This window comes from Barbus barbus, assembly GCF_936440315.1.
Source record: "Barbus barbus genome assembly, chromosome: 38".
NCBI classification, from domain to species: Eukaryota; Metazoa; Chordata; class Actinopteri; order Cypriniformes; family Cyprinidae; genus Barbus; species Barbus barbus.
The window spans coordinates 26,195,385-26,217,808 of record NC_136716.1 but is presented as its reverse complement, the minus strand read 5'-3'; the positions used below and the strand labels follow the sequence as shown (position 1 = coordinate 26,217,808).

Sequence of the window (22,424 nt, the reverse complement as noted above, 5' to 3'; positions counted from 1 at the left end):
ATAATGTAGAAACAACATAACGATTGTATATTTTAAATATGTGTTTAATAGCATCACTTTTTTTTTTTTTTAGAAAGTAGGGTACAACTGGGCTAATAGTGCACCAGGGTAGAAGGCGCATATCCCTTTATTCTTCTTTTCACCACTAGATGGCACAAAAAAATCACCGTTGCACTTTTCTTAACCGCCTTTGTCTATTCACATGAAAATTTGGCTGATCCTTGACACAATCATGGACAGCAAAGTTGATTTTGCTGTAATTTGATGTAATATTTAATTTAATTTAATTTATGATTTTAATGGTGTAGATGTATGTATCAAACGAGAACCAATAAAATAATTGACTATTTTACAGTACATTATTTTATGTTATTTTATTTTACAGTACATTATTTTTTATTTTATAATATAGGCCCTGATGTGTTTATGAATATGTAAGTAAGATATTAATTTCATAGTGTAAACAGCTTCAGTGATTTTAATGGGAGTTTTTGAGAGTGCTCTAGACTGTCAGTAAAAATGTTCTTTGCTCTCTTTCTGTACAATGAAAGTGTTATGATTAGTAGTTTTTATTCACATTAACTTTCAATGTTAAATTCACATTAAATATAAAGTCAGTCGTATTAAAATATGTTATGGCATGACACCCATATTTAATAGATTACATTATTAGTTACTTTGACCATCGTCCACTAGATCACCATAAAAGGTGAGAATCAAGATATTTCATGATATAGTTAATGCGTTTGTTTCGAATAAAAAGGAAAAAATAAATAAATCATAAGTGCTGTGGCTGCTGTGTGTCACATGACGACGCCCCCCCCCCCAACTCGTGCCCCCTCAAAAATAACAAGTGCATGACACCCTTGCATAAATGAACCAAAAGACAGCAAATACATGCCTCACAGACATGCTAAATATATCTATAGAGAGCTTTACATTACTACTTAACGAAATAAATAAAAATGAAAACAAAAGCTCTTTAATATAATCATTATCCGTGAAGATGCACTTCTCTCTAAAGGCGCGTCTAATGAGGAGATGGCGAATCCTTACTATTTCCCCCGGACACATTCATGGTAATTACGTTTGCTGGGGCTTTACTGCAAGCTTTATTGAGTGTATTTGAAGCAGAACTCTTCATCTGTGCTGACGGCTTGCTGCTGCTGCGGGACACTAAACACCGTCCAGCCGCTCTTGACAGTCGCGGCAGCACGGACTCCTGTTGTTTCCACCTGTGCAGCAATTTTTCATCAATAATTGATGGATGTCTAAAATATAAAGATAAGGAGAAACCTACAACAAGCCTGAGGCCCGGCCCGCGTATGACTTGAATATTGGCCCAAAGCCCGGCCCTAGGGATGTAAAAAAAAGTCGGAGCCCGACTTTAAATTAAATTTGTAAAAAATTAAATTTTGGGCTAAAAGTGTGTTGTAACGCAAGCGTTACTGAACATGTAAAGAGTAAAATATTACTGAAAATTAATTAGTAATGCCTTGTACTACTGTTACAGCAAAAAGTAATCCATTACTGTAATGCATTACTTTTGTAACGCATTACTCCCAACACTGTACCCGTACATACATTTGTCAATTTGTATATTTTTATTCCCTTTTTACTTGTTCTATTTTTAATCCTTCTTTTTATTTATTTTTAGTCATTCTGTTGCTCTGTGAAAGCTTCTGTCACGAAAACAAATTCCTCGTATGTGTAAACACACCTGGCAATAAAGCTCCCGAACTCAGTCTTGTTCCGTACACACATGGAACGATAATTTACGGGACTCACTCCCGCACTTAAATGCGGTTATCACTCCTGAAACTTGTAGTGTGTACGTGGCCTTATTGTGGCCATATACATGAACCAAAATGAAAAAAATATGTTCAATATCTAAAACAACCGCTAACCAGTGTCCACTTAGATCAGATCTAGAAGTGATTACTTTCCCTGGACAGTTGTTAAATAAAATTGCAGTACCTGCTGAGTGAGAAGAACCATGGCTAAGTAACATCTTATCTCCCCATTGACTAGACCAAAAAGCAGTATCCGTTAAAACAGAGTGCGTTTCTTGTAGAAAAATGCAGCGAGAACCATTACTTTTACAGAATAAGAACATTGCTTTTCTTTTAACCTTGTTTTGAATGCCCCTTACATTCAATGACATTAAAGAAAATGGCAATTTAACTGGGAACATAAAAAAAGAAAAGTGCAAAATGTAAGGAAAAATGCAAACACTTGTATGAGAAAGAACAAAAAACAAAACAAAAAAATCACCAGGTTGTCTAACCACGAATCTAGAACATACCTTACAACCTAGTGCGTCTCCCAAACAGTCATTTCTCATACTACTCTACCCGTAATCAGTTCAAGTGAATAATCATGTTGAGTCAATGCGTTTCCCTTCAGTGCAACCAAACGGTCCACGGTAGGACGCCTTCTTTCCTGCCTTGCGCGCTTGATCAATCAAAGGCCAGAGCTCAGCGTGGGCCGGCCGGTCCTCTCTCGTCAGATCCTCCGTGAATCGAACTCCTCGTTCCCGGCAGACTGATGAATTCTTTGTTGATTTCCAAAATTCATCCCTGTATTTCCGCATTGTAAACTGCACAATCATCTGCCTTGGTTTCCCTGGCTCCTTCTTGCCGATTCGGTGTACTGTGTCAACAATGTCATCTAATTTCTGAAACAGGTGCGGTGCGATTTCAGCAAATAAACCGATCACTTCCCTGCGGGGATCCTCTTCAGGCTTCTCTTTTATACCATTGATCCGGAGATTCCATCTTCGTTTATACCGCTTGAGTTCAGATGTTCTCCTCGCCAGCTCTTTGTGCGATGTAGTTAATCCCAAGAGTGATTTGCTCGTCTCTAGGCACTTTTCTTAGCATTCTTTAATTTCAGCGGCGTTGAACTCGACAGCCTTGGAAATCTCTGCGACCATGATACTGTTCCTTCTCATCTGATTAGCCATTTCTTCTAGTTTTTCATCTTGCGAGTCAAAACGAGCTGTAAGTGAAGTTATAGCTTGCAGAAGAGTTGCATTAGTAATCTCTTCGTCGTGAGGCCTTTAAGGCGTTAGTTTTAGTAGGGGTGAAATGAGACGAATCACGGCGTTTATCTGTTTGAGCGGACTGTGCCTCCATTTCTGAATCATCTGAGACCGAAGCTGGAGTCGAGCCACGTGCCGGAGGAATGACAATCTTCGGAAGGCTAGTTTGCTGTGAAGATTTTCGCATTCTAAAGACATAAAAAACACCTACAGTGTTTAAATGTTATTTTAGGTAGATGTAACTGAGACTTGTGTATGTTTCAAAACTAAATTGGGAGACTAGCTAGGCAGCTCGGTAAAAACACGTGTGTTCAGCCCGGCGTTTTGTCAAATCCCCTGCTCGCACACGACACTGACTGCTTGATCTGCTGCGTCATCAGCGCGCGATCCCGATGATTTCCTCAATACATGATATCTATATTATGCTATATATGAATACAGTATATTAATGAATATGCAAGTGACCTCACTAGTTGTAGGTCTCAAAATATCAGTATTGTAATAATGTAATGTGTTCACCCACAAGCATAAAATCATCACAATTTAGTTCTGATGTACATTATACAAATCTTACATAAAAAGACAGGGATATATAAAAAAACAAACTTTGTTCAAATATGAAATAAAAGGACAAATCAAAAGAAGAAGTGATGTAACAAAGCTGGCTTCATAATCAGTTTTCCTTTAGTTTTTGAGTAATAGGCCTATAATATTGAGACAAATGTGATATTGATATTTGTACCCCATTTGTGTAATTGTCTTTATTTTCTCTTGTGATTATACTGATACTTATTTGCGTCAGCTGTGTGTAGCAATGAACATTCATTTCTAAAGGATCTGAAGAATGTTGCAGCACTGGTTAATAGGGCGAGGTTTAGCTGTTTCTTAGATCACCAAAAATCTGTGTATTGTTATCGTACTGATTGTTCACACAGGTGATGCAGCATAACGCTTTGATCCACCTTAAATGATGACAGCCTCTCCCAGTCAATATACAAGAATAGTTTGGAAATAAAAAGACACACACTTAAAAATGCTCATAACACACATACACATGCATGCAGGTCATTACGCTGCTGATGTCTATATCAAGGACCAGAGGACACAGATCCACCCAAGATTCTGTTGTGTTCTTTTCTTTTTCTTTTTTCAGCTGTAGTAACTCCAAAACAATATGAAGTGAAAAGTAATTTGTAAGACTGAATATGTACAGTAAGTGCATTCTAACAAATGAGTTAGAAACTAAAATAAAATAAACAGTGGGAAATGTGTTGATTTGTCAGGGCTGAAATTAGGTTATGATTTTGAGTCTCTGCAGAGCCAAATTACTACAGGGAGATTAAAAATGTGTATCACAAACCACTATGATAGTGAACAACTAATGTGGTTTAAAAAGACAGGCCAGTGCAATTTACGTCATTATGGATTCATAACACTGATTTTACACAAATTGTCCAGACTAAGCCAAATGATCTCAAAAATAATGAAAACTCTTGATTTGTCAGTTCTGGGTGGTTTATTGCAATGGATGAGGATGAGAAGGTTTTCTGTATAAATCTTACTTTAATTTATCTTTCTGTGTTTTATGGTCCACAGACAGCACAGGAAATCTGGGGACGCTGGGTTCTCTGACCACTGATTCAAAACACAATCACAGTTAGATTGTTTTATTTGAGGTTCCCCTGTGTCCTTTATATATAGTTAATTCTTCTCTTTAAAAGCCCTCCACTCTTTTTCTTTTATCATCTCCTACTTTTCTCCCATCATTTCTTTCTATTTCCTTCTCTCTTTCGTTTATCATCTCTCCTCTTCCTCCTATTTCTCTATTCATTCCATGCTGCACTACTTCTTCCTCTTCTTCTGGTAACTAAATTATATGTAATTGTTAAATGAACATTTCGTAAATTGTGCTTTGTGAAAGTATGGCTTAGCTGTAGTGTTAACAGTTGAACCTTGAGTCAGAGATGTTTGTGTGTAGAATTTTGTATATAATTGATATTAAATCATTAATCATTTACATTATGTTTAAGAAAATTAAGAACTGTTCAGATGGCTCTATAAACTGTTTTGTGAACATTGACCTGTTTGAGTAAATGTGGAAAAGCAACTGTAAAGGGATAGACTGTAATGATTTTGGGAATGTGTCTCATCATAATACAGGTTATTCTGATTGTCTTCGATCTACGTCCATCTATTCAAGGCTAAAAATGTTTTTTATTAATTGCAGGTGCACAAAGAAATACTGGCGTCATGTGACATGAAAAGAAAGAAAAACTGGTTTGAATTACTGTTAGAGGTGGTGTATTGTTTAACCCAACCCAGGTTTTTCGAAAAGGTCCACCCACATTTATTAATACAGTCATAGACAAGATTGTGAGACCTGAAGTTTGTTCTTCATTATATTCCGTAACTGGATTAAGCATCACTGTGTTTTGGAGTTTGCTGTCTACCAACATTTTTGTATCAGGTAAAGTTACTTTGCCTCATTTTATCTCACTGAGCTGTTATCACTGTTCCAGTCATCTGCTTTTGATAAATCTAAATGATAAGTAACATTATTTTGTAATATATGTCATAAAATGTTGTATAAACATCGGTAAATAGCTGATTTTAAACAGTTTTTCCTACTCTTGACGACAAATTTACTAAACTAAATTTACTACATTACCTATAGAAACACATATTTGACGTGTATATGTGTGTGCGCAGGTGTAGGAGGTGCCGCTATTCACAATGAGGTTCATGTTCTCATTGTGTGTTTCAATACTGCTACTGTATGGTGAGTTTGTCCATACATCTTTTTATGCATGTATTTGTGGCCTAAAACACTGGAATGATGCTGTATTCAAAAACGTGAAATGACTATTATCTTTTCAAATTAAACCATTATTCTTATATTCTTTTGCTTTAAAGGTGAAATAATTGACGGGCAAATAACAGGTAATTCTTTCCATTCATTTGCTAATAACAGTGCTTATAATAAACTGCTTCCCATTTTGACCTCTAGCTTTTCATTAGACAGAAACTGTTGAGGACGTAAGCGTCTGTTTGGATCGTTGTATTAATTGTTTAAAAAAAAAAAAAAAAAAAAAAAATGCAAACAAAATTACCCCCACGACTTAATTTATTTAAAAGTGCAGTAATGAAAAAATTTAAACGTTTTCTGTGATTTCATGCATGAAAGTCTCTAGTATTCCCAGTCCATCCTGATAGTGGAATTAGACATTGTTCTTTAACAAACTGTTTTAAGTTACTCAAAATAAATGGATTGTGAAAAGTTTGTGCTCTGTTGGAATTTACCCTAAAAGTATTAAAAAGTATGCTTTTGAGCATGTCGCAATAGTGTATGCAACTAATGGAATGTTAGTACGTCATGGAATTTCAGCTTAAAAACCACATGCTGTAGGTGTATGCATCCTGCCCCCGTAAACCGACCTATCACTCATTTTGCCACAATTGACATCCTGAGCTACACATTCCACATTTCTTTTACATTTTCCACTACAATTTTATTGAATAAACAACAGTAGGGTACGTTAGGCTGTTTATATTCTCATTGTCACTGCTAAAGGAAAAGTGATGCTCAGTATTTAGATTTCAACATCTTCAATAAGCTTAAGGCTTAATTCATTTTAATGTTCCATCACAGATGATCCTTGCCACAGCTACAATGTGCTGGACGATCCATGGAGATCCACCCACAATCTATATTCCTCTGAAATAATGTGTGACTGTGAGATGAGCTGGAACGGCTGGTACCGTCTCTTCATTCAGGGTCAGGGCGTTCAGATGCCAGACAAATGTGTTGATCAGGACAGCTGTGGCACTCATGCTCCACTGTGGCTGAGAGGAGGACATCCAAAAGTTGAGAATGGAGTGGTCACTCGAGATGTCTGTGGTCACTATGCCAATGACTGCTGCTCTTTTCTGTCCAATCCCATCAAAGTCAAAGCCTGTCCAGGAGATTATTATGTCTATGAGTTTGTGAAACCATCTTTCTGCTTTTTAGCATATTGTGCAGGTAAATATAATATATTTTCAAGTCATAATTTTATCTATGTTGCTTTGATTTTAATCTCTTTCTCCCTCTCTGTTTTTTATAGATGCAACAAACATCAGCACTACATATACAATTATGACAGGTAATGTAATGTTTTACAATCTGGAGGACTATTGTTTTGCATGAGCAGATTGGATTCATGTTTGCGATTTTATGTAAATAATAACTGTGTGAAATGTGCAGTTAAGGTTTTGATTCAGATTTGTGTCATTAGTATCACTGAGCTTCTTGCTGAATATATTTGCAGCTGCAATATTTTCCATGATTTACAATCACATAAATTAAAAGGAAATTAATTGGAGTAAAAGTGTTTATAGCCTTTTAAAAATGAAATGAACTGAACATCAAGAGAAGCATTAAAAATGTGTAATGCTTTTAAAAAAACATTTTAAAGAAAAACATTACAGAGTTTAAACATAATTTTAAAAGCTATGTAAAATATATACATTGTTGCACCTAAAATTATTGTTACTTTTGCATTGTTTCTGCCCATAAAGGTAGACTATAGATTGCTGTTGGGTTTACTTTAATAGGTTGTTTAGAATAAGTGAGACAGTATGGATAGAAAGTACAGGGCAACTTTTTGAACAATTTAGCTGGGCAACTTTTTTGCAACTATCCAACAGTAAAAAGTATGTAACATGTAAAAATAAACTTTTTCAAAAACATTATTTTCATTTTTCTATAACAGTGGTTCCTCCTGTTGACCCCTGCAACAACTACAATGTGCTAGATGATCCATGGAGAGCCACCAACAATCAATATTACTCTGAAACAATGTGTGACTGTGAAGTTAGCTGGAACGGCTGGTACCGTCTCTTCATTCAGGGTCAGAGCGTTCAGATGCCAGACACATGTGTTGAAGAGTATAGTTGTGGCACTAATGCTCCACTCTGGCTGAACGGAGGACATCCAACAGTTGAGGATGGAGTGGTCACTCGAGATGTCTGCGGTCACTGGGACAATAACTGCTGCTATTTCAAATCCAATCCCATTAAAGTTAAAGCCTGTCCAGGCAATTATTTTGTTTATGAGTTTGTGAAACCCGCTTTCTGCTCTTTGGCATACTGCGCAGGTAAAAACATTTGCATTTTACCTTTGTTTACCTAAGTCATAACTGGATCGTTGTTGACATAAAATGTATCAATGTTTTTCAGCTGTAGCAAACATAAACACTACCGATACTTCTGTCACACCAATGAAACCCTCAACAACTGCCACTACAACCATGGACTTTACTGGTAATGTATTCTGCTGAATCTGTAGGATTTATTACATGGATAGATAAATAGATGGATTTGCAATTACTGCTTTCTATTAAACTAGTTTTACAATGAAATCTGTAAAAATAAAATAATAAATAAATAAATAAAAAACACAACAGTTTACATTTCCAAACATTCACTTTGCCATTAATTGTAATAATCCAGTGAGAGTTTTGTTTGCGCAAGGAGTCTGCAAACAGCCAATTCTCTACACAGAGATCTGATCATCATCCAGTCTGTCTGGAATGACATGAAGAAACAGAACAAACTGAGACAGACTAAATCCAGAAGAACTGTGGCAACGTCTCTAAGATGCTACAATAGACCTACCTGCAAAGCTACCTGAAAAACTATGCGCAAGTTCACCGAGGGCAAAAGCTGCTTTAAGCGCAAAGGATGCTCACACCAAATGTTTAATTTAGTTAATAGAAGTTAATTAATAAAGAAAACCATTATTTTTTGACAGCATCCTCATCATTTTACAGCATTTTTACACAAGTGCCTAAAACTTTTAACAGTACTGTAGCTTTGCAGTTAGGTCTCTTAAAGCATCTTGTGCCTCGTTTCCACTGAGCGGTACGGTACAGTGCAGTACAGTACGATTCGGTACACGTAACCCTGATCATTTTCCACTGCCAACAGTATCCTTATTTGAGAGGCGTGGTGTATGCCGGAAAGTAGCGATCGACAATAAAGCGCGACAATAAGCACAACTCTGCCTTTTTTTGTCCGTTTTAATGAACAATAATAGCCATTATAAAAGTATAAGTACAAAGTATAAGAGGCTTATATAAGAGGAAATAAAGACAAAAGCAAACAATTCACAGTCAAACGTTTGCTACAAATTCAGCGCTGTAAGTTGTACGGTAAAGTTCAAAATAAATATTAAGTTAAACTTTGTGCTCAGTCAAAACGATATGACCAGGAACAAATAACAGGGTTCATGAGACCGCGAATGCCTGTTAAATATACACAAAACGAAATTATTCTCGTTTAATCACTACAGAGACATCAGAGCCAGCGGCAAATGTCGAAAAGACTAGCCGAGCGTAAGGCTGCTCAAGGCGGATATATGAGCACGGAGCACCCAGAGATCACCTGGAGCTTCGAAATCGGCACAGCAAGTTTTCAAATAGGCGCTATATCTTTATAAATAAACCGCAGATTTCAGTTTTAAACAACTACATTCTCACCTGAAAAACTCAGAATAACACTAATATTTTGCAAATTAAGCGGGTTTTTGGGCAATGACGTTTCATAAGTCCACAGAACACATATTGAGAAACGGTTATTGTCTGTGTGAAAATATAAAAGTATAAAATACACTGTGTGGCGGGAGGAGCAAATGACAGACACAATGGGTGTGGCGTCAGGCCTCTGAGAGGTTTTTATTAAACAATAATAATCAAAATAGTGTCCAAGGGGAAACAGTGTCCAAAATAAACAGGGGATCTGGTGTCCTCGTCGTGCTGCGGGGTACGCGAAGGAGGGCAGTGTTCAGAAAGGAAGGGTCCAGGGAGGGGCGGAGTCCGGTGGCCGCACGCACTCCCCTCTCGGGTCCGGGAGCGAGTGGCGGCAGCTTCTCTCGAGCGGCTTCGTCCTACTCCTTGGCCCCCGGAGCTTCTGGGGGATTAAACGGCCCGGCATCCTGGCCCGTCAGCCGTAACGGGTGCGGCAGTCTCCCATCTCGATGCTCCCTTCCTGGACCCGCGAGGACACCAGCGTGCATGCATGGGGAAGAGACCCGTCTCCCGAGGAGAGGCGCGCTCGGCATTTAAACGGCGGCGGTGATGAGGCTCTATTCACCTCAGGTGCTCCTCATCACACGCCGCCAGCCCTGGCTGTTTCAGTGCCCCTCCTCTCTCACACACCCACTCCCGTCGGGAGCCTGGTGAAGGGCGGCGAATACGGGACGGGGTGGTGATGATGATAAGGGGGGAGGCAGCCGACTCGTCACAACTGTTAGATTTTTTTGTGTGTATTTGCGCACTCTGATGTAATAAGCAGAACATGGAACGAGTGAAGGAGAAGCTTTCCCTTGTATCACGCACAAGTGACGATTCTAGTAAACCAATCAACTTCTGCAGTGAGTTTAGCTCCCCCCTTTTGCTACCCTTTGCTGTGCTAGGTACCCCAACAAAAGGGTAACAAAAAGGTGGTACAGTATGGTTCGCTATTTTGGTACCATTCACAACTTCTGACCATGGAAACGGACATAATTGCGTACTGTACTGTAATGTACCGAACTGTACCGCTCAGTGGAAACGAGCCATTGGAGAGGTTGCCACAGTTCTTATGGATTTTAGTCTGTCATAAGTCTGAATTTGTTCTATCTTCATGTCATTCCAGACAGACTGGATGATGATGAGATCAGATCTCTGTGTGGAGCTCTGGATGTTGTCAGACTCCTTGTACAAAAATCTCACTGGATTATTACAATTAATGGCAAAATGAATGTTTGGAAATGTAAACTGATATTTCCTACTGTCACACTACAGCAAAAGATAGAAATGACTGACTTTTAAAACCATTTTTTAGATGGTGAAAATACTAATGTTCTAATAATTTTGGACACCATTGTTTATATATATATTTTTTTTCCAGATATTGGGAACAACAGCATTTCCTATACTACTATCTTGATAGAAACAACCCCAAACATAAAAACCACATTAATAGAAACAACAATAATGGCCACTGGTAATGCAGAAAGTACTACCACCGAGCCCACAAGAACAAATCGCAGCACAATAGCTCCAGAAAGTTCCACAAAGGAGACCACAATAACAAGCAGCAGAAACCCAACTCCCGAAAGATCAACAACACAGACTACAACAACAGATAGCACCTCTACCGGCACCATACCATCAGAAAGTACTACCACAGGCACCACAACCGATATCACAACAACAGACAGCACGACCAACACAGAAAGTACAATCTCTAGCACGACCACTCCAGGAAGTACTACCACAGAGACCACAACAACAGAAAGTTCCAACCCCGGGAAAACAACCGAGACCATGACAATAGAAAGTACCATCACAACTGAGATCACAACAACAGAAGGCACCACCACCAGTACCACAAGTCCAGAAAGTCCCAAAACAGGTACCATAACACCAGAAAGAACCACCACAGATACCACAACACCAGAAAGCACAACAACTGAGACCACAACAACAGAAAGCACAACCACAGGTACCACAACACCAGAAAGCACAACAACTGAGACCACAACAATAGAAAGCACCAACACAGGTACCACAACACCAGAAAGTACCAAAACAGGTACCACAACACCAGAAAGAACCACCACAGATACCACAACACCAGAAAGCACAACAACTGAGACCACAGCAATAGAAAGTACCACCACAGGTACTACAACAACAGAAAGCACAACAACTGAGATCACAACAATAGAAAGCACCACCACAGGTACCACAACTCCAGAAAGCACAACAACTGAGACCACAACAACAGAAAGCACCACCACAGGTACCACAACACCAGAAAGCACAACAACTGAGACCACAACAATAGAAAGCACCACCACAGGTACCACAACACCAGAAAGCACAATAACTGAGACAACAACAATAAAAAGCACCACCACAGATACCACAAAACCAGAAAGCACAACAACTGAGACCACAACACCAGAAAGCACCACCACAGGTACCACAACTCCAGAAAGCACAACAACTGAGACCACAACAACAGAAAGCACCACCACAGGTACCAAAACACCGGAAAGCACAACAACTGAGACCAGAGAAATAGAAATCACCACCACAGTTGCCACAACACCAGAAAGCACAACAACTGAGACCAAAACAATAAAAAGCACCACCACAGATACCACAACACCAGAAAGCACAACAACCGATACCACAACAACAGAAAGTACCACCACAGGTACCACAACACCAGAAAGCACAACAACCGAGACCACAACAACAGAAAGCACCACCACAGGTACCACAGCACCAGAAAGCACAACAACAGAAAGCACCACCACAGGTACCACAACACCAGAAAGCACAACAATTGAGACCACAACAATACAAAGCACCACCACAGATAACACAACACCAGAAAGAACAACAACTGAGACTACAACAACGGAAAGCACCACCACAGGTACCACAATACCAGAAAGCACAACAACTGAGACCACAACACCAGAAAGCACCACCACAGGTACCACAACACCAGAAAGCACAACAACAGAAAGCACCAGCACAGGTACCACAACACGAGAAAGCACAACAACTGAGACCACAACAATAGAAAGCACCACCACAGGTACCACAACACCAGAAAGCACAACAACTGAGACCATAACAACAGAGAGCACCACCACAGGTACCACAACATCAGAAAGCACAACAACTGAGATTGCAACAACAGAGAGCACCACCACAGGTACCACAACATCAGAAAGCACAACAACTGAGATTGCAACAACAGAAAGCACCACCACAGGTACCTCAACACCAGAAAGCACAACAACCGAGACCACAACAACAGAAAGCACCACCACAGGTACCACAACACCAGAAAGCACAACAACCGAGATTACAACAATAGAAAGCACCACCACAGGTACCACAACACGAGAAGGCACAACAACCGAGATTAAAACAACAGAAAGCACCACCACAGGTACCACAACACCAGAAAGCACAACAACCGAGACCACAACAATAGAAAGCGCTACCACAGGTACCACAACACCAGAAAGCACAACAACCGAGACCACAACAATAGAAAGCACCACCAGAGGTACCACAACACCAGAAAGCACAACAACTGAAAGCACCACCACAGGTACCACAACACCAGAAACCACAACAACAGAAAGCACGACCACAGGTACCACAACACCAGAAATCACAACAACTGAGACCACAACAAAAGAAAGCACAACCACAGGTACCACAACACCAGAAAGCACAACAACTGAGACCACAACAACAGAAAGCACCACCACAGGTACCACAACACCAGAAATCACAACAACTGAGACCACAACAATAGAAAGCACCACCAAAGGTATCACAACACCAGAAAGCACAACAGCTGAGACCACAACAACAGAAAGCACCACCACAGGTACCACAACACCAGAAAGTACAACAACTGAGACCACAACAACAGAACTTACCACCACAGGTACCACAACACCAGAAAGCACAACAACTGAGACCACAACAGTACAAAGCACCACCACAGGTACCACAACAACAGAAAGCACAACCACAGGTACCACAACACCAGAAATCAAAACAACTGAGACCACAACAATAGAAAGCACCACCACAGGTATCACAACGCCAGAAAGCACAACAGCTGAGACCACAACAACAGAAAGCACCACCACAGGTACCACAACACCAGAAAGCACAACAACTGAGACCACAACAACAGAACTTACCACCACAGGTACCACAACACCAGAAAGCACAACAACTGAGACCACAAAATTAGAAAGCACCAACACAGGTACCACAACACCAGAAAGCACCACCACAGGTACCACAACAACAGAAATCACTACCACTGGGACCACAACACCAGAAAGCACAACAAGTGAGACCACAACTACAGAAAGCACCACCACTGGTACCACAACACAAGAAATCACAACACCTGGGACCACAACAATAGAAAGCACCACCACAGGTATCACAACACCAGAAAGCACAACAGCTGAGACAACAACAACAGAAAGCACCACCACAGGTACCACAACACCAGAAAGCACAACAACTGAGACGACAACAGTAGAAAGCACCACCACAGGTACTACAACACAAGAAAGCACCACCACAGGTACCACAACACCAGAAAGCACAACAACAGAAATCACTACCACTGGTACCGCAACACAAGAAAGCACAACAACAGAAATCATTACCACTGGTACCACAAAACCAGAAAGCACAACAACTGAGACCACAACAATAGAAAGCACCACCACAGGTACCACAACATCAGAAAGCACAACAAGTGAGACCACAACAACAGAAAGCACCAACACAGGTACCACAACACCAGAAAGCACCACCACAGGTACCACAACAACAGAAATCACTACCACTGGGACCACAACACCAGAAAGCACAACAACTGAGACCACAACAATAGAAAGCACCACCACAGGTACCACAACACCAGAAAGCACAACAAGTGAGACCACAACAACAGAAAGCACCACCACAGGTACCACAACACCAGAAAGCACAACAACTGAGACGACAACAGTAGAAAGCACCACCACAGGTACTACAACACCAGAAAGCACAACCACAGGTACCACAACACCAGAAAGCACAACCACAGAAATCATTACCACTGGTACCACAACACCAGAAAGCACAACAACTGAGACAACAACAACAGAAAGCACAACCACAGGTACCACAACACCAGAAAGCACAACAACTGAGACAACAACAACAGAAAGCACAACCACAGGTACCACAACACAAGAAAGCACAACAACTGAGACCACAACAACAGAAAGCACCACCACAGGTACCACAACAACAGAAATCACTACCACTGGTACAACAACACCAGAAAGCACAACAACTGAGACCACAACAATAGAAAGCACAACCACAGGTACCACAACACCAGAAAGCACAACAAGTGAGACCACAACAACAGAAAGCACCACCACTGGTACCACAACACAAGAAATCACAACAACTGAGACCACAACAATAGAAAGCACCACCACAGGTATCACAACACCAGAAAGCACAACAGCTGAGACCACAACAACAGAAAGCACCACCACAGGTACCACAACACCAGAAAGCACAACAACTGAGACGACAACAGTAGAAAGCACCACCACAGGTACCACAACACCAGAAAGCACAACAACAGAAAGCACCACCACAGGTATCACAACACCAGAAAGCACAACAACAGAAATCTCTACCACTGGTACCACAACACCAGAAAGCACAACAACAGAAATCACTACCACTAGTACTACAACACCAGAAAGCACAACAACTGAGACCACAACAATAGAAAGCACCACCACAGGTCCCACAACACCAGAAAGCACAACAAGTGAGACCACAACAATAGAAAGCACCAACACTGGTACCACAACAGAAGAAAGCACAACAACCGAGACCACAACAATAGAAAGCACCACCACAGGTACCACAACACCAGAAAGCACAACAATTGAGACCACAACAACAGAAAGCACCACCACAGATACCACAACACCAGAAAGCTCAACAACTGAGACCACAACAATAGAAAGCACCACCACAGGTACCACAACACCAGAAAGCACAACAACAGAAAGCACAACCACTGGTACCACAACACCAGAAAGCACAACAACTGAGACCACAACAATAGAACGCACCACCACAGGTACCACAACACCAGAAAGCACAACAAGTGAGACCACAACAACAGAAAGCACCACCACTGGTACCACAACACCAGAAAGCACATCAAGTGAGACCACAACAACAGAAAGCACCACCACTGGTACCACAACACCAGAAAGCACAACAACCGAGAGCACAACAATAGAAAGCACCACCACAGGTACCACAACACCAGAAAGCACAACAACTGAGACCACAACAACAGAAAGCACCACCACAGGTACCACAACACCAGAAAGCACAACAACTGAGACCACAACAGTAGAAAGCACCACCACAGATACCACAACACCAGAAAGCACAACAACAGAAAGTACCACCACAGGTACCACAACACCAGAAAGCACAACAACAGAAATCACTACCACTGGTACCACAACACCAGAAAGCACAACAACTGAGACGACAACAATAGAAAGCACTACCACAGGTACCACAATAGGTACCACAACACCAGAAAGCACAACAACAGAAAGCACCACCACAAGTACCACAACAACAGAAAGCACAACAACTGAGACCACAACAACAGAAAGCACCACCACAGGTACCACAACACCAGAAAGCACAACAACTGAGACCACAACAGTAGAAAGCACCACCACAGATACCACAACACCAGAAAGCACAACAACAGAAAGTACCACCACAGGTACCACAACACCAGAAAGCACAACAACAGAAATCACTACCACTGGTACCACAACACCAGAAAGCACAACAACTGAGACCACAACAAAAGAAAGCACCACCACAGGTACCCCAACACCAGAAAGCACAACAAGTGAGACCACAACAACAGAAAGCACCACCACTGATACCACAACACAAGAAAGCACAACAACCGAGACCACAACAATAGAAAGCACCACCACAGGTACCACAACACCAGAAAGCACAACAACTGAGACCACAACAACAGAAAGCACCACCACAGGTACCACAACACCAGAAAGTATAACAACTGAGACCACAACAACAGAAAGCACCACCACAGGTACCACAACACCAGAAAGCAAAACAACTGAGACCACAACAATAGAAAGCACCACCACAGGTACCACAACACCAGAAAGCACAACAACTGAGACCACAACAACAGAACTTACCACCACAGGTACGACAACACCAGAAAGCACAACAACTGAGACGACAACAGTAGAAAGCACCACCACAGGGACCACAACACCAGAAAGCACAACAACAGAAAGCACCACCACAGGTACCACAACACCAGAAAGCACAACAACAGAAATCTCTACCACTGGTACCACAACACCAGAAAGCACAACAACAGAAATCACTACCACTGGTACTACAACACCAGAAAGCACAACAACTGAGACCACAACAATAGAAAGCACCACCACAGGTACCACAACACCAGAAAGCACAACAAGTGAGACCACAACAACAGAAAGCACCACCACTGGTACCACAACAGAAGAAAGCACAACAACCGAGACCACAACATTAGAAAGCACCACCACAGGGACCACAACACCAGAAAGCACAACAACTGAGACCACAACAACAGAAAGCACCACCACAGGTACCACAACACCAGAAAGGACAACAACTGAGACTACAACAATAGAAAGCACCACCACAGGTACCACAACACCAGAAAGCACAACAACTGAGACCACAACAATAGAAAGCACCACCACAGGTACCACAACACCAGAAAGCACAACAACAGAAAGCACAACCACTGGTAGCACAACACCAGAAAGCACAACAACTGAGACCACAACAATAGAAAGCACTACCACAGGTACCACAACACCAGAAAGCACAACAAGTGAGGCCACAACAACAGAAAGCACCACCACTGGTACCACAACACAAGAAAGCACAACAACCGAGACCACAACAATAGAAAGCACCACCACAGGTACCACAACACCAGAAAGCACAACAACTGAGACAACAACAACAGAAAGCACCACCACAGGTACCACAACACCAGAAAGCACAACAACAGAAAGCACAACCACTGGTACCACAACACCAGAAAGCACAACAAGTGAGACCACAACAACAGAAAGCACCACCACTGGTACCACAACACAAGAAAGTACAACAACCGAGACCACAACAATAGAAAGCACCACCACAGGTACCACAACACCAGAAAGCACAACAACAGAAAGCACCACCACAGGTACTACAACAACAGAAAGCACAACAACTGAGACCACAACAACAGAAACCACCAGCACAGGTACCACAACACCAGAAAGCACAACAACTGAGACCACAACAACAGAAAGCACCACCACAGGTACCACAACACCAGAAAGCACAACAACTGAGACCACAACAGTAGAAAGCACCACCACAGGTACCACAACACCAGAAAGCACAACAACAGAAATCACTACCACTGGTACCACAACACCAGAAAGCACAACAACTGAGACCACAACAATAGAAAGCACCACCACAGGTACCACAACACCAGAAAGCACAACAACTGAGACCACAATAACAGAAAGCACAACAACTGAGACCACAACAATAGAAAGCACCACCACAGGTACCACAACAACAGAAAGCACCACCACTGGTACCACAACAGAAGAAAGCACAACAACCGAGACCACAACAATAGAAAGCACCACCACAGGTACCACAACACCAGAAAGCACAACAACTGAGACCCCAACAGTAGAAAGCACCACCACAGGTACCACAACACCAGAAAGCACAACAACAGAAAGTACCACCACGGGTACCACAACACCAGAAAGCACAACAACTGAGACCACAACAACAGAAAGCACCACCACAGGTACCACAACACCAGAAAGCACAACAACTGAGACCACAACAGTAGAAAGCACCACCACTGGTACCACAACACCAGAAAGCACAACAACAGAAATCACTACCACTGGTACCACAACACCAGAAAGCACAACAACTGAGACCACAACAATAGAAAGCACCACCACAGGTACCACAACACCAGAAAGCACAACAACTGCGACCACAACAACAGAAAGCACCACCACAGGTACCACAACACCAGAAAGCACAACAACTGAGACCACAACAACAGAAAGCACCACCACAGGTACCACAACACCAGAAAGCACAACAACTGAGACCACAACAGTAGAAAGCACCACCACTGGTACCACTACACCAGAAAGCACAACAACAGAAATCACTACCACTGGTACCACAACACCAGAAAGCACAACAACTGAGACCACAACAATAGAAAGCACCACCACAGGTACCACAACACCAGAAAGCACAACAACTGAGACCACAACAACAGAAAGCACCACCACAGGTACCACAACACCAGAAAGCACAACAACAGAAAGCACCACCACAGGTACCACAACACCAGAAAGCACAACAACTGAGACCACAACAATAGAAAGCACCACCACAGGTACCACAATAGGTACCACAACACCAGAAAGCACAACAACTGAGACCACAACAATAGAAAGCACTACCACAGGTACCACAACACCAGAAAGCACAACAACAGAAAGCACAACCACTGGTACCACAACACCAGAAAGCACAACAAGTGAGACCACAACAACAGAAAGCACCACCACTGGTACCACAATACCAGAAAGCACAACAACAGAAAGCAGCACAACAGGTACCACAACACCAGAAAGCACAACAACTGAGACAACAACAACAGAAAGCACCACCACAGGTACCACAACATCAGAAAGCACAACAACAGGTACCACAACACCAGAAAGCACAACAACTGAGACCACAACAACAGAAAGCACCACCACAGGTACCACAACACCAGAAAGCACAACAACTGAGACCACAACAATAGAAAGCACCACCACAGGTACCACAACACCAGAAAGCACAACAAGTGACACCACAACAACAGAAAGCACCACCACAGGTACCACAACACCAGAAAGCACAACAACTGAGACAACAACAACAGAAAGCACCACCACAGGTACCACAACACCAGAAAGCACAACAACTGAGACCACAACAACAGAAGGCACCACCACAGGTACCACAACACCAGAAAGCACAACAACTGAGACCCCAACAGTAGAAAGCACCACCACAGGTACCACAACACCAGAAAGCACAACAACAGAAAGTACCACCACAGGTACCACAACACCAGAGAGCACAACAACTGAGACCACAACAACAGAAAGCACCACCACAGGTACCACAACACCAGAAAGCACAACAACTGAGACCACAACAGTAGAAAGCACCACCACAGGTACCACAACACCAGAAAGCACAACAACTGAAATCACTACCACTGGTACCACAACACCAGAAAGCACAACAACTGAGACCACAACAATAGAAAGCACCACCACAGGTACCACAACACCAGAAAGCACAACAACTGAGACCACAACAACAGAAAGCACCACCACAGGTACCACAACACCAGAAAGCACAACAACTGAGACCACAACCAGAGAAAGCACCACCACAGGTACCACAACACCAGAAAGCACAACACCTGAGACCACAACGGTAGAAAGCACCACCACTGGTACCACAACACCAGAAAGCACAACAACAGAAATCACTACCACTGGTACCACAACACCAGAAAGCACAACAACTGAGACCACAACAACAGAAAGCACCACCACAGGTACCACAACACCAGAAAGCACAACAACTGAGACCACAACAACAGAAAGCACCACCACAGGTACCACAACACCAGAAAGCACAACAACTGAGACCACAACAATAGAAAGCACCACCACAGGTACCACAACCCCAGAAAGCACAACAACTGAGACCACAACAGTAGAAAGCACCACCACTGGTACCACAACACCAGAAAGCACAACAACTGAGACCACAACAATAGAAAGCACCACCACAGGTACCACAACACCAGAAAGCACAACAACTGAGACCACAACAACAGAAAGCACCACCACAGGTACCACAACACCAGAAAGCACAACAACTGAGACCACAACAACAGAAAGCACCACCACAGGTACCACAACACCAGAAAGCACAACAACTGAGACCACAACAGTAGAAAGCACCACCACTGGTACCACAACACCTGAAAGCACAACAACAGAAATCACTACCACTGGTACCACAACACCAGAAAGCACAACAACTGAGACCACAACAATAGAAAGCACCACCACAGGTACCACAACACCAGAAAGCACAACAACTGAGACCACAACAATAGAAAGCACCACAATAGGTACCACAACACCAGAAAGCACAACAACTGAGAGCACAACAATAGAAAGCACCACCACAGGTACCACAATAGGTACCACAACACCAGAAAGCACAACAACTGAGACAACAACAACAGAAAGCACCACCACAGGTACCACAACACCAGAAAGCACAACAACAGAAAGCACAACAACAGGTACCACAACACCAGAAAGCACAACAACTGAGACCACAACAACAGAAAGCACCACAACAGGTACCACAACACCAGAAAGCACAACAACTGAGACCACAACAGTAGAAAGCACCACCACAGGTACCACAACACCAGAAAGCACAACAACTGAAATCACTACCACTGGTACGACAACACCAGAAAGCACAACAACTGAGACCACAACAATAGAAAGCACCACCACAGGTACCACAACACCAGAAAGCACAACAACTGAGACCACAACAACAGAAAGCACCACCACAGGTACCACAACACCAGAAAGCACAACAACTGAGACCACAACAGTAGAAAGCACCACCACTGGTACCACAACACCAGAAAGCACAACAACAGAAATCACTACCACTGGTACCACAACACCAGAAAGCACAACAACTGAGATCACAACAATAGAAAGCACCACCACAGGTACCACAACACCAGAAAGCACAACAACTGAGACCACAACAACAGAAAGCACCACCACAGGTACCACAACACCAGAAAGCACAACAACTGAGAGCACAACAATAGAAAGCACTACCACAGGTACCACAACACCAGAAAGCACAACAACAGAAAGCACCACCACAGATACCACAACACCAGAAAGCACAACAACTGAGACCTCAACAATAGAAAGCACCACCACAGGTACCAGAACACCAGAAAGCACAACAACAGAAAGCACAACCACTGGTACCACAACACCAGAAAGCACAACAAGTGAGACCACAACAACAGAAAGTACCACCACTGGTACCACAACACCAGAAAGCACAACAACAGAAAGCACCACAACAGGTACCACAACACCAGAAAGCACAACAACTGAGACCACAACAACAGAAAGCACCACCACAGGTACCACAACATCAGAAAGCACAACAACAGGTACCACAACACCAGAAAGCACAACAACTGAGACCACAACAACAGAAAGCACCACCACAGGTACCACAACACCAGAAAGCACAACAACTGAGACCACAACAATAGAAAGCACCACCACAGGTACCACAACACCAGAAAGCACAACAAGTGAGACCACAACAACAGAAAGCACCACCACAGGTACCACAACCTCAGAAAGCACAACAACAGGTACCACAACACCAGAAAGCACAACAACTGAGACCACAACAACAGAAAGCACCACCACAGGTACCACAACACCAGAAAGCACAACAACTGAGAC

The 22,424-nt window shown here is 42.4% G+C and overlaps 1 protein-coding gene across 1 annotated transcript in view; it reads left to right on the top strand.

Moving 5' to 3' along the window:
• Window positions 1–5,404: 5,404 nt before the first annotated feature.
• LOC306857488 (uncharacterized protein) overlaps window positions 5,405–22,424 on the top strand; it is a gene marked incomplete at its 3' end in the record, with an annotated part of 57,133 nt that continues 40,113 nt past the window's right edge. Inside the window, exons 1-8 of the mRNA XM_079397466.1 lie at window positions 5,405–5,510; window positions 5,753–5,822; window positions 5,957–5,983; window positions 6,693–7,064; window positions 7,147–7,185; window positions 7,795–8,178; window positions 8,261–8,344; window positions 10,973–11,569. Coding sequence (XP_079253592.1) covers window positions 5,777–5,822; window positions 5,957–5,983; window positions 6,693–7,064; window positions 7,147–7,185; window positions 7,795–8,178; window positions 8,261–8,344; window positions 10,973–11,569 — 1,549 coding nt within the window. The 5' untranslated portion in view covers window positions 5,405–5,510; window positions 5,753–5,776. The remainder of the gene's footprint in view (window positions 5,511–5,752; window positions 5,823–5,956; window positions 5,984–6,692; window positions 7,065–7,146; window positions 7,186–7,794; window positions 8,179–8,260; window positions 8,345–10,972; window positions 11,570–22,424) is intronic.